A 15,844-nucleotide genomic window follows, 5' to 3' on the forward strand; every position below is an offset into this window, starting at 1 on the left:
AAGTCTGATTCTCTGGGGATTCCTTCTCCCATTGCTGGACCCCCAGGTTAGGAAGCCTGACATGGGGCTCAGAACCCTCACTTTAGTGGGTGCACTTCTGTGGTATAACTGTTCTCCAGCTTGTGAGTCACCCACCCAGCATTTATGGGATTTGATTTTAATGCGATTGCGCCCCTCCTACTGTCTCATTGCAGCTTCTCCTTTGTCTCTGGATGTGGGGTGGTTTTTTTGGTGAGTTCCAGTGTCTTTCTGTTGATGGTTGTTCAGCAGTTAGTTGTAATTCCCGTGCTCTTGCAAGAGGGAGTGAGTGCAGGTCCTCCTACTCCGCCATCTCTTCTCCCTGCAATATCATTTTTATTCATTCATCTCTTGATGGACATGGGTTTCTTCCATATGTTGGCTATTGTAAACAGTGCCGCTATGAACATTGGTGGGGGGGGGGGGGGCGTGTATCTTTTCAAATTAGTGTTTTTGTTTTTTCTGAGTATATACCTAGGAGTGGGATTGCTGGATCATATGGTAGTTCTATCTAACGAGGATATTCTTAACATTCAGTGGACTTGGCTGTGAGGAGATGAATAGGGTGTTGGCTGGAGAGGGATGAAAGGTGAACAAAGTTTTTCGTTGTTTTTTTTATGATTGAAGGTTGGATGTAGTTATATTATCACAAAACAGGAGGCAGTGGAGAGGGAGGAGTTAATTTAAAGGAAAGAGATGGGATTAAATGGGGTTAATTCTTACCTTGTAGAGTCCTAAGAATTAAATGAAATCTCCTGGGGATCCCTTTGTGTAATGAGATATACACATGTGATTATGATTATCCTGCTATTGAAATAAAACCTCCATGCATCACAAGGCATTTGAGCTCACTTATCATGTGGCTGCTGGGATAGGTAAATCTCTCTCTCTCCATAGCCTTTTTGTGTGGCGGCTGCCTTCCTATTTCCTCTTGCCACCACTTTAGGCTTAGAGCCCAAGAATGAATTGAGCCCTCCTCTACATTTCTTCCTGCCAAACAACACAACTGACCCCTTCCCCTGGATCACAACAGGAAGCTGGGGGTTGATAAGTGAGAAGCAATTAAGGGAGAGGACAAGAGCCTCCTCCTTGTCAGGAGGTGGGACTCCCATCCAGACCTCTTGGAAACTTGCTTTGTCAGTTTGTTAGCTTTTTATGAGATAACTCTGGAGCCTAATGGGCTTTGAAGCAGACTGTCCCCTCACAGATACCTGTGGCCCCTTTTTCATCTCAGTTCTTGAACTGCAAGTCCCAGTAGGGCAAGGATTTTTGTCTGTTCACTGCTATATTCCCAGTGACTAGAACAGTGTCTGGCATCAGGATGGTGTCTAATAAATATTCATATAAATAAGTGAATAAATTTACCCGTTCATTCGTCTTTCCATTGACTCAGTCAAAATGGGCCAACACTAAGCTCATCCTAGATAAACACAGATAAATAATTCTTGCTCTCATTAAGAAAATATACATTCTGTGCCAGGCACTTCACATGCATTAGTTCATGGGATCGCAGTCATTTTACAAATGGGAAAACTGAGACTCAGAAAGAGGTCACTTAATTGAGGATATATAGCTGGAAAGTGGTGAAGCTGAGATTCCTCACTATCTGATTCCAAAACCTATGCTCTTTTTACACCACCATCATTCTTCTCCAGTCTCGTCTCTCACCATTCTCCAACTCAAATCGTAACTTCAGTCATAACTGACCACCTATGATTCCTTGAACATGCCGCATTCTCTCTCATGCATATTTAGCTGTGCCCTCTGGCGAATTCTTCCTCGTCCTTCTTCTAGGAGGCTTTCTTGAAATGATGCTCTCCAAGTTGGATAGGTTGATCTTCTCTGTGCTCTCACAGCCCCCTTTGCAGCCCTTCGTTATAGGACATATCACAGGCATTTTAGAAGTCTTTTTTTTTTTTTTTGGCTGCGCCACATGGCTTTTGGGATCTTAGTTCCCCAACCAAGGATCGAACTCATGCCCCCTGCAGTGGAAGTGCAGAGTCCTAACCACTGGACCTCTAGGGAATTCCCTTAGAAGCCTTTTTTGTGTGTGCCTTTCTCCACTAGATGGTGAGAGGTTCAAGGGCAGGGACTAGCCTCATAATAAGAGTTGCCATTTGTTGAGGGCTTATCTTGTTTAATTCTCACAGCTACCACCTGAGGAGGCTATTATGCTTGTTTTATAGATGAAAAAATGGAGGCTCAGAGAGGTTAAATAACTTTCCCAAGGTCACAATGACTAAGTGGCTAAGCCAGGATTCCAGCATAGGTACATTTGATTCCAAGGCCTAAATTCTTTTCTCTTTATTATGTTATCATCAAAACTATCCACAATGCTCACAGCTTAGCTGTTGGAATAAACAGACAAATACCACCTGAACAATGAGATTAGTGAGCTAATCCAGGTTTATAAAGTTTTTTGGGGGAAGATGTGGAACGGAAGGATTTGTTCTCTCTGGGGGTGATGGGGATGGAAAGCCTTCATAAAGTTGCTAGACTGCTTGGGAACTTGTAAACTGGTTCCATATTGATGGCTTAAGATGGAAAAATAGATACCAGCATTGAATCTTAGTGATTAGGTTTGGGGGCCATGGCAGACATTGCTTAGGTCACCACTGCTTCCAAATGAGTCCATCTGGGAGCCAGGAATTTAACCCAAATGCCTGCTGGTACCTGCTTAAGTGATGGCTGGTAACCAGGCAACCCAGTCAGCACACTGTTTCATTAAAATCCAATTTGTGTGTGTGTGTGTGTGTGTGTGTAGATGTGAATGTGTGTGTGTGAAAACTACTTTACATAATCATAGTTTTAATCTTACACACTCTACTTTAAATTTAAATAAAATCAATACATTTTCTAGCTCGTGGCTTTAAGAAATAGGGTAGTACTCTTCCTGCTCTTGTGTCTGAACTGCAGGCATGCCTGGAGGCCGCTTTCTCTCTATTCTCCTCTTCAGGGAATTCATCTATTTTCTAAGCTTGAACTACTGTAAAATTCCTACAAAATTAAACTAAAACTACAGGCAAAAAGCATGGCTTTAAAATGTATGGTACAATACATTCTTTGTCTGCTGCGGAGGGCATTTGTGAGGGAGGGCACAGTGGGTGGCCGGGCTCTGGCATCAGGCAATTAGGAGGCTTCTAAACTGCTCCATTTCCTAGCTGTGTGGCCTTGGGCAAGTTACTTAACCTCCTTAAGTCTGCATTCCTGATCTACAAAAGAGTGAAAATAATAGTATCCTAGTAATAGGACTATTGTAAGGACTAATAAAATAACGCAAAAGCACTTAGTGACTAGCTTGTTATAAGTTACCAATAAGTGTTAGTTGTAACAATAATTATTATCAGTCTCCTCACTGGCAGGATAAAGCAATTTGGGTGACAGTGATTGATTTGAAACCTATGAAGTACTATGAAAATGTGAAAGATTATTATTGTGTATAGTGTTGAGTGAAATCCAAAGAGCTCGACAGAAGGGGAATCAAACGAGAAATCAGGAAAGCCAGATCCTAATAGATCCTAAGGCTACTTTGGCCGCTAACCCTCAGTGTGATCTTGGGCCAATCTCTCTCTGAGCCTCACTTTCTCACCTGTAAATATAGCAGTTTGCTTCGATTATCTTGATGAGCCTTCCCAGCTCTGAAATTCTATGATTCCATGAGTGCTGGAGCAAATAAGTTATGTAGCCAATCTTACATCATTCTTGGAATAGACTAGAAGGTTAATATGTCCCCAAGTATACCAATGGCCAAAGTCCATTTCTGAGGTTGATAAAAGTTAACCCCCAGCTGCAACAGTCAGAAAGAGCAACCTGGGGGAATTCAAAGAAAAGGCAAACTACAACATGCCTCAAGACTCTTGCGAGACATCTTTTTGGTAGAAGATAATAACATATCTATAATAGCAATACCGAACTAGTCAGAAAAAAAGATCAGATTATGCCTGGCAGCTGTATAATTAGGCAGGAAAGTAGGTGCAAGACCCCTTAACATTTTTGGATGTAGGTTTGAATTGTAATGTGCTGATAGCCTTCCCACACAGCTTGTGGGGCTCCTGGCTTCCTACCTTCCTAATGTGTTCAGTATCTGCTATGTACTAGATGTAGTGGTAAACTGGGCTACTGAGACCCACAGTCTCTGTTCTCAAGGCACTGACAAACTATTGGATAAAGCATTTTAACTGTAGGGGCTACTTTTACATTTTCAGCATAGTCCTGCATGGTATTTATATTATTTAATATTCTTTGTCTATTATTCTGTGAAAGCATAGCTGTCTGTGTATTCAGCTCTCCACCTTCAGCCCTCCAGCAACTTCTAGATGTTAAATATTATCTCTTCATGTGAGCTGTACCAGAAGGAAGAGTCATCTGTTACTCTTTTACTTCCTAATAAGCCCTCAAAATGATTTATAGGGCAGTTATAAATTCTTTCTTTTTCTTTGCAGAGGACGGATCAGTTCAGATTTAGCTACTTGGTCTTATTCTCCCCCAGGACTCAAATTTTATTCTTCCTCTACACTTTCCTACCTTACCCCCACGTAAAACAAAATAACCAGAAATGAGGACAAAAAGCAGACAGTATGGTGTGGTGGCAGCACATTGACGGATAAGCTAAATACTTTTGCTACTATAGCAACTGCTATTAAATGCCAAATCACTTACCTTTGAAGCTCTTTGGAAAAGTGAAAGTTATTTTACATCTAAGTGCTTAGAATCACCTCAATTACCTAAGATACTTTCATCTCCCCCCACGATTCTTCTTAAAGGGACTTTTGCTATTTTCTTCAGATACTGTTATAAATGTAGAATGCAGTATTGACATATTTCTCCAAACAATGATTTTCGTATGCCCTGAGAATGACAAGGATATTATGAAAATGACAATAGAAAAAATTTCCATATAAATACTTAATCAAAAATAAAAAACTTGATGCTTAAAGATACTTCCAATTATCTGGAAAATTGATACTAGGTAACTGCGTGCTCATTCAACAATTCAGTGACAAGCATGTATTAAATGCCTGAGAGTTGCATTGTGCAGAGTACTGCAAATGTAAAGCAAATTAATAAATATCTGTTGCTTTCAAGGAGCTCACTTAAAAATTGCTTGCTTTATGTAAATCAACTACACTTCAATAAAAAATTTGCTTTATATCTTGTATAAATACTTAATATTTTACAAAACATTTTCTACATGTAACAACTCATTGCATCCCCAGATCAATACTGGTTTCACACTTCATAAACTTGAGATTTCTTGTTGCTCACTCTTATTTGGCAAACAGAATATTGATTTTGATGATGATGATGTTCATATTTCTCCACTATTCCTGGTTTGATTTTATGTACCTAATGACTAAGAGTTTATAAAGTGTCTCATGTAAGATAAGCTTTTCCACCTTCTCACCTTGTAGTCCTTGTTCCTCTTCCGCTTAGTTTCTCCCTGAGGGAGATGGGGCTAAAATGACTTCAAACTCCCTGTTGAGTGCTCTTAAGATAATGGTGACCTCTACTACATACCTGTGGTGGGAAACTGGTTTTTGAATTCCTTTCCCACAAAGACTTTACGCTATAATTTCAGTTCATTCCTACTTCATTTTTGCTTTCTATTTTTCCTTTATTCCATTCCTGATCATTCCATAATTCTATGCTATCTTGGACTATTGTTTCCATCAAAAAAATACAAACAGAATTTAGCAATTTAAGGATTATTCTACCCAATGCTTTCACTTTATGGGGGAGGAATTCGGTTCCACAGCCATGAGGACTGCCAAAGCCATACAAATAGGTGGTAGAGTTGGGCTTGAACCTCAGAGGCTATATGCTATTTGACCAGGTGTCTTTTTTTTTTGGCTGTGGCTAACAGCTTTTGGGATCTTACAATAGTTCCCCCACCAGGGATCTAACCTGGGCCCCCCCCCTTCAGCGGAAGTGTGGAGTCCTAACCACTGGATTGCCACAGAATTCCCTGACCAGATGTCTTTTTAAAGACACTAGACTGTCTTTAAAAGCTATCTGTCAAATGAAACATTCTTCCTAGGATAACATTCTCTTATATTTCAAGTATATAAATATTTGGCTGCTGGTGCAACAGAGATCTACCCAGTTTTACAATTTTTAACAGATTATACTGTTATGTTTTCAGTTTTTTCCAGAATGTACCTGTTCACCCAGGAATTATATTCATTGAGTCAATTGTTGAGCATCTACTATGTGCCAGACATAACATAGGTATCGGGAACAGGGAAACTGTTTGGCCTGACTTTTTTTTTTTCAATTAAAAAAAAAAATATTTATTTTTGGCTGTGTTGGGTCTTTGCACACAAGCTTTCTCTAGTTGTGGTGAGCAGAGGCTATTCTTCATTGCAGTGTGTGGATTTCTCATTGCAGTGGCTTCTCTTGTTGTAGAGCATGGGCTCTAGAGAGCACAGGCTCAGTAGTTGTGGCGCTGGGGCTTAGTTACTCTGCCGTATGTGGACTCTTCCTTGGCCAGGAATTGAACCTGTGTCCCCTACATTGGCAGGCGGATTCTTAACTAGTGTACCACCAGGGAAGCCCTGGCCTAACTTTAATTGGAAGTACTCCTTGGATTCATGTAGAATCATTTAACACCGGATTACTAGTAACTGTACAGTTTTAGTGTAAATGGTCCTGGAAGTGTGAGAAAATTAGTAAGAACTGAATCCTAATAAGATATTGAAGGCAGATATTAAAGCTTTTATGCATTTAGTATTTCACACGTGCAGAGGACCCCCCCAATTATTTATTTAGACATTGTTTTATTGAAGTATAGTTGATTTACAATATTATTTTAGTTGCAAGTGTACAACCTAGTGATAAGGTATTTTTATAGATCATACTCCACTTAAAGTTATAAAATATTGGCGGTATGCCCTGTGCTGTACATTACATCTTCGTGTCGTATTTATTTTATCCCTAGTAGTTTGTACCTCTTAACTCCCTTCCCGTTTCCCTTCCTCTCACCCCTTCTTCCATTGTTAACCCCTAGCTAGTTCTCTGTAAAGGAACCGCCAATTATGGTTTTTAAAGTCTCCCGAATTTGCTACAAAAAAGCCAACAAAGTTAATCTCCGGGGATCTATTTCCATTTACTCGGTTTTTCTCTCCCCGCCCCGCCCCGCGCAGGCTCCACCTCCAAGGGGCCCCGGGGGACCGGGGGGCTCGGGCGCCCGGCGGGTGCGACTGGCCCGTGGTGCGGTCCCGGCAGCCTGGGGCGGGTGGCGTGTCCCTGGGCCGCATCGCCGGGCGCCCTTCCAGTGTCCCCGGCTGCCCGGGCGGGGCGGGGCGAGGGGCGTCCGGCTCTTCCTGCCGCGCTCGGCCCTCCCCATCCGGCGACACTTGCGCGGGGCCATGGCGACGGCGGCGTGGGGACGGTGCTTGTCTCGGGCGTGGCTCTGCAGGTGCGACCCAGACTCCCCGCCCGACCCCCCCGAGGCGGCCCCGGGTGCGCCCCCAGTTAACCCGACCCTTGTTCCACGTTGCAGGCGCGCCGGGCAGGGCGGCGGCCGGCACTACCGCGTCGCGCTGTGCGCGGAGTTGAAGCAGCCTCTGGCCGTGGAGGAGGTGACCCCCCGCCCTCTCCGGCCCCACGAGGTAGGGTGACCGCCCCAGTCCCGGGACCCTTGGACGCCCCTTCCCCGCGGCTACTACCCACGTCCCGCGGGCTCCCCTCGCGAAGTGAGTTCCCGAGTGCTTGGCTAGCGGGCCCCGCGAGACGGGAGCGCCACTACGTGCTGGGCTTCTAGAAAGGCTCATCGGGGGTCCCCAAAAGGCCAAAGTGCAAACGGAAGGTTGTTCCCCAGAACACAAATGTAGAAGGCCCCAGAGCTGTTGCCTTAGAAACAGAGAATTCTGATTTGCACACGACTTTGCATAATCACCTGCAAGTTATTGATTTCACACAGATAGATGGACCCCATCCTTTGCTTCCTCTTCTTCAGTATCAGCATCTGATTATCTGCCCTCCCTCCTCCCCGCCGCCAGCCCGCTAACGCTCTGTATTTACGTGATACTGTGCCTTGCGCCCTCCTCTGGTGTACTGCAATGATTTAGGGTGGGTGGGGTTATATTGGCGTTTTGGGCATTTACCCGCATTCAGGGTGGTGGGAAATGTGGTAGCCACTTTGGCTTTGCCTGTTGACCACCTTGGTGACACTGTCATCAGGCGTGGAGAATGAGAACCTCTAACAAGGTGAAGCTGGCAGTGAGTCTCAGGGTTGGGGACTGCTGGTGAGAGGGAGATATGTGACTGCAACCCAGAAGTGTTACTAACATGGACCCTGTGACTAAGTGGATTATTTAGGTGAGCGAAGGACGGCAGCCAGTCTGCTTCCTGGGATTCACATGCTGAAACATGTTCACCTTGAATCAAGGTGGAGTGGCTTGAGGATTTATATGGGCTGTACATATCAACAACAGTGTCATACACACAGTGTGCTTAGGCTTAAGGTCTGGGCTCCTTTGTTCTATTATTTGACCAGACTGCTGTGTCAGGAGTTAGCTCATGAGAGCTGGGACTATGCCAGTTTATCCATCGTTAAATCCCCATAGTCTGGAATGGTGCCTGGCATGTGGCAGATGCTTAAAATATTGTTGAATGAATCCATTTTGCCCATAAAATATCTTCTCATAAATATGGTCACCTCTGTATGATATGGGAAATGTAAACAAACAAATAAATGAATGTCACCAATTCTGTCTCTCAGCCTTCATTTCCTCCTGTGATTCCAAGCCCTGTTGAGTTGGGTTGGTCTATGACAGTAGTTCTTTTAGTTCTTTAACTTCAGGCTGCATCAGAATCACCTTGTCAAAACAGATTGCTGGGTTTTGTCCTCAGAGTTTCTGATTCAATAGGTCGGGGGCTGAGAATTTGAATGTCTAACAAGTTGCCAGGTGACACTGAAGCTGGTGGTCTGGGGACTACACTTTGAGAACCACTGCTTAACAAGGTCTAGAGAAACTGCTGCAGGCCTGCCTCTGCTCTAGCTCTGTCATGAGACACATGTGCTGGGGAATCCTATTCTAGCTCCTAGAATTCCTGATTCCCAGAACAGCTAATCCTGTAACCCTCTGCTTAAAATCTTTTAATGGCTTCCATTGTTCCTACTATGAAGACTAAGATCCTCAACAAACCCTACCACAGCCCTAGGATGCTATGGGCTTTGCTCTCTAGCCCCATCTTTTTCTCCTCTTTGTGCTTTAAGCTCACTGGTTTTCCTTTTGTCCCCACCACGGGGCCTTTGCACATGCCATTGTTTTTGTCTGTGCCTGGATCCCTCCCCCCGCCCCTGTTTTGAATAGTTAACTCCTAGCTGTTCTCAATTCAAGTGTTACTTTCACAGGGGATTCTCCTGACTTCCCCCAAAGGTCAAATCTCCACATTATGTGCTTTCATAGCACCATATATTTCTATCTTTAACATTTTGTGTAGGAGCTGTAATTTAACACATAAAGCCTCATAATTATTTGGTTAATGTCTGTCTACTATACTCTTAGCTCCATGAAGGCAGGAACCTTGTCCATTCTGCCTCATGATTGTATGCTGGTACTTAGTTCAGTACCTGGCATACAGGATGCATTCAGTAAAGATTGTGGTATAACTGAATGAACTTTGTCTCCAGAGATGTGTGCTGCTCTACCTTTCTGCTTTATTTCCTTTGCAGGTCAGAGTTGATGTCCATTTCTGTGGAGTTAACTTTGCTGATATTTTGGTCTGTCGTGGTCAGTATCAGGAAAGGCCCCAACTTCCCATCATACCCGGTGAGTATGAAGGGGCCAAGTGACTGCTTCAGAAAAAGAAGATATAGAGCATTTTCAGAACCTTGTGCTTCGTCTCGGGCACTACGGATGGCAATGTTTGCCTGCTGTCAGTGGTGCCTCAGAGGCGTCAGCCTCGATACTGATAGAATCACAGGATTGTAAGTGCTGTGAGGGAAGTTTCTAGGACTGTCTTGCTCAGCACTGTCCCCACCCCCCACTACCCCCGCCCTGTTAGTACTCTTGTATCTGACTCATAGTAGATGCTCAATAAGTGATTGATTGATTGATTGAAATATAGCTGACATACGATGTTAAGTTAGTTTCATGGGTACTACATAGTGATGTGACATTTGCATACATTATGAAATGATCGCTACCATAAGTCCAGTAACCATGTGTCCCATACAAAATTATTACAATATTATTGACCATATTCCTTATGCTGTATATTACATCCCTGTGGCTTTTTATTTTATAACTGGAGATTTGCACCTTTTAATCCCCTTCACTTATTTCATCCACCGCTCAATACTTTAAAAATGCATAAATGAACAAATACATTTTACATATTATTATGCTCTCCAGAATCCTGATCAGAATCATCATTGGCTGTAGTCATTCCCTTTCATTCCTTGACAGTGCCTCAATTTTGTTTTTTTCACTGAAGGATTATAAACATCTGGTTGAAGCTAAAACTCTCAGTCTTCACAAATAATTCCCAAAGAAACCTAATACCAAAGGATCAGAAAGAAGAAACAACAGTTTATACATTTCTTAGCCGCCTGCTCTCTGATTTGCCTTGTGTCCAATCTGATTACATTTAGATCCTGAATGTGTGGACCAATGACGGATTTTTTGTTGTTGAAATTTATTAACAGATATAGTTTAGTAAATATCTGTGTATATATATATATATATATATATATATAGGTAATATACAGTTATATACTGTAAATATATAGTACATGTATATTTTATACAGATATATACTATTAGGGATACAGTGATTGCAAAACAGTTGCTGTGTTTTGGCCTTAGGGTTTTTGGTTATATCTCAACAATTGAAACCGTTTCCCTCTGTTTGTGTTTGTTGAAATGCTGGATGGGGGGAAGATGTCATACTCAGCTGAGTTGTTTTTCTGGCAGCTCAAGTGGGAAATGTTTGATCATTAAATTCAGAAATTTTGGAGGTGGAAGAGGAAAGGGCAGACAACACCAATTCATCCAACTGAGCCAAGTACTGTATGAATAAATATAGTTCATGTCCTCGAGGGCCTCATAGTCCAGAAGAGGAGACATGGAAACAGATAAATGCAATATGATGAATGTTGTCATTGGGGTGCTGTGGGAGCCCAAGACTCTAGTGATCAGGGTCAAAAGCACTTGTGGACCTGTGATCCTCTGTGTTTTTGCCCATTCTTGAAATTTTCATTTGTGTCCCAGGAAGAATGGGACTGCTATAGCTTTTCAGGTTGTGATCATGAAATCTTAGTTCGCTTTCCTGTGCTTTGGGTACAACATTCTTACCCTTGGAACACAAAGCTCTCATCTCCCTGGTGCTGGGCTTTACAGATAACTTAATCTGTAAATAATTTGTTTTAGGAATGGAGTTTTCTGGGACAGTATTGGAGACAGGCACAGATGTCAGCTCGGTGAAAGAGGTAAATTAGTTGAATCCAGGAAATTGATGTGTGGGTAACTATGAGAAATGTGCTAACCTCATTGTAGCCAAAGGGTCTTGCTTCTCCTGGACTTTGCCAGGAGACCCCAAACGGAAAATGAAATGGAGGCGGGGAGAAGCTAATTCTGAATTGAGGGACGGAAGCCCCTGGAAATTCCTGGCTTCGTTAAACTTTTTATTGCTAATAAAAGGCAACACCTGGGTTTTTAGTTACTGAGAGGATAGAGAATCCTCAAGTTTCAGTCTCTTGTGAAGGAAATGAACGCTGTGATTCAAGTTCATGTCAGTCTTTTCCTTGTTCCATCCTGTCATTGTCCAAAATGTGCACAGATTGGCTTGGCCACCTGATGGGAGTAGTGAGAAAATGGCTGAATTATTTACTAAACAGTAACACTGAATAGATAATTAAGGGAACCTGTGTCTTACTGGGTCCGAAAGAAAGATTTTTTTTCTTTTCTGGATTAATATAGGAAGGGGTAAATGGCAAGGGCATGCATTTGAACATATCTTTAATGGTATTTTCCCTTCAGGGAGATCGAGTTCTTGGCCTGAGTAACTTAAATGGAATGGCTGAAGAGTGCATCACTGACCACAAGGTAGCCCTACCTCTCAATATGAATCCTTGGAGATTTTTTTTTTCTGCTTTCTTTTCTTTAATTTTCAACTATCCATCAATCCCTCTTCTCCTTTCCCTCTCTTTGTATTCTTTTGGTTATATCTTGTTTCTCAGCCAAGCACTTCTTTTTTTCAGTTTGACTACTATATGTCTTGGCATGTTTTTCCTTGGGTTTATCCTGCCTGGGACTCTCTGCACTTCCTGGACTTGGGTAACTATTTCCTTTCCCATGTTAGGGAAGTTTTCAACTATAATCTCTTCCAGTATTTTCTCAGGTCCTTTCTCTCTCTCTTCTCCTTCTGGGACCCCTATAATGCGAATGTTGGTGCATTTAACATTGTCCCAGAGGTCTCTTAGGCTGTCTTCAGTTCTTTTCATTCTTTTTCTTTATTCTTTTCTGCATCAGTGATTATCACCATTGTGTCTTCCAGGTCACTTATTCGTCCTTCTGCCTCCGTTAATCTGCTATTGGTTCCTTCTAGTGAATTTTTCATTTCACTTATTGTGTTGCATATCTCTGTTTGTTTGCTCTTTAATTCTTCTAGGTCTTTGGTAAACTTTTCTTGCAACTTTTCGATGTTTGCATCCAATCTTTTTTCAAAGTCCTGGATCATCTTCACCATCATTATTCTGAATTCTTTTTCCAGAAGAGTGCCCATCTCCTCTTCATTTAGTTGTTTTTCTGGTGTTTTATCTTGTCCCTTCATCTGGTACAAAGTCTTTTGCCTTTTCATTTTCTGTGTCTTTCTGTGGCTGTGATTTTCAGTTGCACAAGATGAAATAGTGCTGATACTGCTTGATTCTGCTGTCTGCCCTCTTGTGGAGGAAGCTGTCTAGGAGGCTCGTGGGTGCTTCCCGATGGGAGGAACTGATGGTGGGTAGGGCTGGGTGGGTGGAGCTCAGTAAAACTTTAATGCAATTTGGTGGGTGGAGCTCAGTGACACTTTAATCTGCTTGTCTGCCAATGGGTGGGGCTGTGTTCCCACCCTGCTGGTTGTTTGGCCTGAGGCGACCAGCACTGGAGCTTACAGGCTCTTTGGTGGAGCTAATGGTGGACTCTGGGAGGGCTCACACCAGTGAGCACTTCTCAGAACCCCTGCTGCCAGTGTCCCTGTCTCCTCGGTGAGCCACAGCTGCCCCCCACCTCTGCAGGCAACCCTCCAACACCAGCAGATAGGTCTGGTTCAGTCTCCTGTGGGGTCACTGCTCCTTCCCCCTGGGTCCTGGTGAGCACACTTTTTTGTGTGCCCTCCAAGAGTGGAGTCTCCGTTTCCCCCAGTCCTGTGGAGGTGCTGCAATCCAATCCCGCTGGCTTTCAAAGTCTGATTCTCTGGGGATTCCTTCTCCCGTTGCTGGACTGCCAGGTTAGGAAGCCTGACGTGGGGCTCAGAACCCTCAGGACTTCTGTGGTATAACTGTTCTCCAGCTTGTGAGTCACCCACCCAGCATTTATGGGATTTGATTTTAATGCGATTGCGCCCCTCCTACCGTCTCATTGCAGCTTCTCCTTTGTCTCTGGATGTGGGGTGGTTTTTTTGGTGAGTTCCAGTGTCTTTCTGTTGATGGTTGTTCAGCAGTTAGTTGTAATTCCGGTGCTCTTGCAAGAGGGAGTGAGCGCACGTCCTCCTACTCTGCCATCTTGATTCTGCTCTCACACTTCTTTCTTTCAGATGCTAAACCCCTTTTTTATATCGGTGTTACAACCCTTGCACAGAGCTTTGTTTGTGTGGAGTGGTTTAATGAAGAAGGGCATTTTGTTTGCTGAGTCCGGGAGCAACCAACTGGCTGTCCAACTGGACCATAGTTAGGTGGTTTTGGTAGAAAAAATGGTTTGGAGCATTGAGCTGCATGTAACGGGTTTCTTCCCCACACCAAGCTTGCGAAAGAGTGAGTCTTGGGAATGTTGCCTGCCAAGGTAGGCGTAGGGTGGGGGTGGGGTATGCATATGTGGGATATGAATGGTGCCCCCTAGTGGTGAACCGTACACTTTTTTTTTCTTTTTTTTAAACCAGCTTTATTTGAGGTAAAATTTTTATACCATCCAGTTTACTCATTATGCTACAGTGGCCTACCTCCTCTATAAGTTGGTTCCTTCCTGATCCAGATGCCAGCGTTAGGATTTTTGGAGACTGATGCACCCAAGTTTTGACCTTGGCCACCGCTTGCTTGGTCTTGACTTCCACTGGGCATGGTTCCTGTCATGTGTTGCCCTTTGCAAGTCAAGTCGTATTGAGCAACGTTTATGAACAGGTGCAGGTGCTTAATCTCTAAGTCACTGTTATCTCTTTCATAGACACTGTGGCAGGTTCCAGAAAGGGTCTCGCTCCGAGAAGCTGCTGCCCTGCCCATATCTTACGGTACTGCCGCATTGGCCCTGGAGCACCGGGCCCGTACCCAGCCTGGGTGAGGACTGTGTGGACAACAGAGGGCTAGATGGTACCTTCTCTGCCCACCAAGAACTTGCCCCTTCTTTTCCCGTCCCTGACCCTTACCTCATGTCTGTCTGAGGAAAGGCCAAAGGAAGGTAGTGACCCAAGATTGGAGTCTGGTCACAGTGGGTATATCCTTTTGTCTGAGAGGGAATGGTAGACTGTGAATTTGGACAACATGAAATTGGAGAAATCTTTCTCTCAAGTCTGACCCTTCTGGAGATGACCTCCTAGAAAACCTTACATTTTAGGGTTGGTTTATTTAAATTCGCGTCACTCTGGTTTTCATGGAGGCCTGTGGTATTTGTTTCTGTGAGGCTTGGCTGGGTGTACCTAACTGGGGTATTTCCAACTCAGAGGTGCTGAATTTCCTCCTTTATCTGGAGCATACCTACAAGCTTCTTGTTCTTTTCACAGAACCTCAGAATTGCTCCAGAGAGATAGGCTTTGTTGAGCAGTGGCTGTTCTGTGATCACCCCCTAAAATTTGGCAATGTTTAGTATGAGAATGATTTTAGGATAGAATTTGCAAAGCAGAAATTGGAGTGGTGGTGCAAAGGAAGACTGTCAAAGAATGAGGAAGAGGCTACCGAGAGAGATTAAGGACTCTTACCTGGGAAGTCTATAAGACTGGACCAAATTAGCACTGATCTAGTACATAACCCAGCAGGAGAGGCTGGACAGTGTATAAATACGTGTACATGTACACGAAGGGTTGAATGAAATGGCCTCTCAGTTCTATTCTTTCTTTAAAATGTCCTAGCTTTAAAATATCTGTGAAATCATATTGCTGGATGATTTTTGATTTCTTGAGTAACACTCATCTTTCTTTGGCACAGAGAAACTGTTTTAGTGACAGCGGCAGCTGGAGCCACAGGCCTTGCCGTGATAGATGTGGCAACAAACGTTCTTCAGGCCAAGGTACTTGCATGTTCGATTCTCCGTTAAAAAAATATACCTCTTGTTTTCAAACATGGAATATATTCATTCATTTATTAAAAATCATGTGCAAGGTACTGGGGATGTAAAGTAACCTAGAGTAGGGTCTTGCCATATATTTGCTTGCAGACTAGTGAGGGGACTTAGGAGTAAACCACTCATCCTTCTAGTTACTAGAAACTGGCAAGGTTCAACTTGCTTCACAGCCTCTGAAGATTCTATCCCTTCTACCTGTAATGCTCTCAACTGTCTCCCCTTGAACTTCAAATTTAAACTCAGGTGTTGCTTTTTCAGGGAAGTATTCTTTGTCCCTCAGGAGATGTTTTTCCCCTCCCTTGGACTGTTTGTATGTGGTCTCGTAGCATCCTGTACTTCTCTTTCATAGT

The 15,844-nt window shown here is 43.4% G+C and overlaps 1 protein-coding gene across 3 annotated transcripts in view; it reads left to right on the forward strand.

The window, feature by feature from the left end:
* Positions 1-7,326: 7,326 nt before the first annotated feature.
* LOC130850154 (quinone oxidoreductase-like protein 2) overlaps positions 7,327-15,844 on the forward strand; it is a 42,897-nt gene continuing 34,379 nt past the window's right edge. For all 3 annotated transcript variants that reach the window (XR_009052844.1, XM_057729543.1, XM_057729542.1), the window contains exons 1-7: positions 7,327-7,435; positions 7,520-7,628; positions 9,698-9,794; positions 11,397-11,455; positions 12,006-12,071; positions 14,385-14,494; positions 15,359-15,440. Coding sequence is in view for 2 of the 3 variants with exons in the window: in XM_057729543.1 (XP_057585526.1) it covers positions 7,386-7,435; positions 7,520-7,628; positions 9,698-9,794; positions 11,397-11,455; positions 12,006-12,071; positions 14,385-14,494; positions 15,359-15,440 (573 nt within the window). In the remaining variant the exon portion in view is untranslated. The remainder of the gene's footprint in view (positions 7,436-7,519; positions 7,629-9,697; positions 9,795-11,396; positions 11,456-12,005; positions 12,072-14,384; positions 14,495-15,358; positions 15,441-15,844) is intronic.

The sequence above is a fragment of the Hippopotamus amphibius genome, chromosome 3, assembly GCF_030028045.1.
Source record: "Hippopotamus amphibius kiboko isolate mHipAmp2 chromosome 3, mHipAmp2.hap2, whole genome shotgun sequence".
In the NCBI taxonomy this organism is placed as follows: domain Eukaryota; kingdom Metazoa; phylum Chordata; class Mammalia; order Artiodactyla; family Hippopotamidae; genus Hippopotamus; species Hippopotamus amphibius.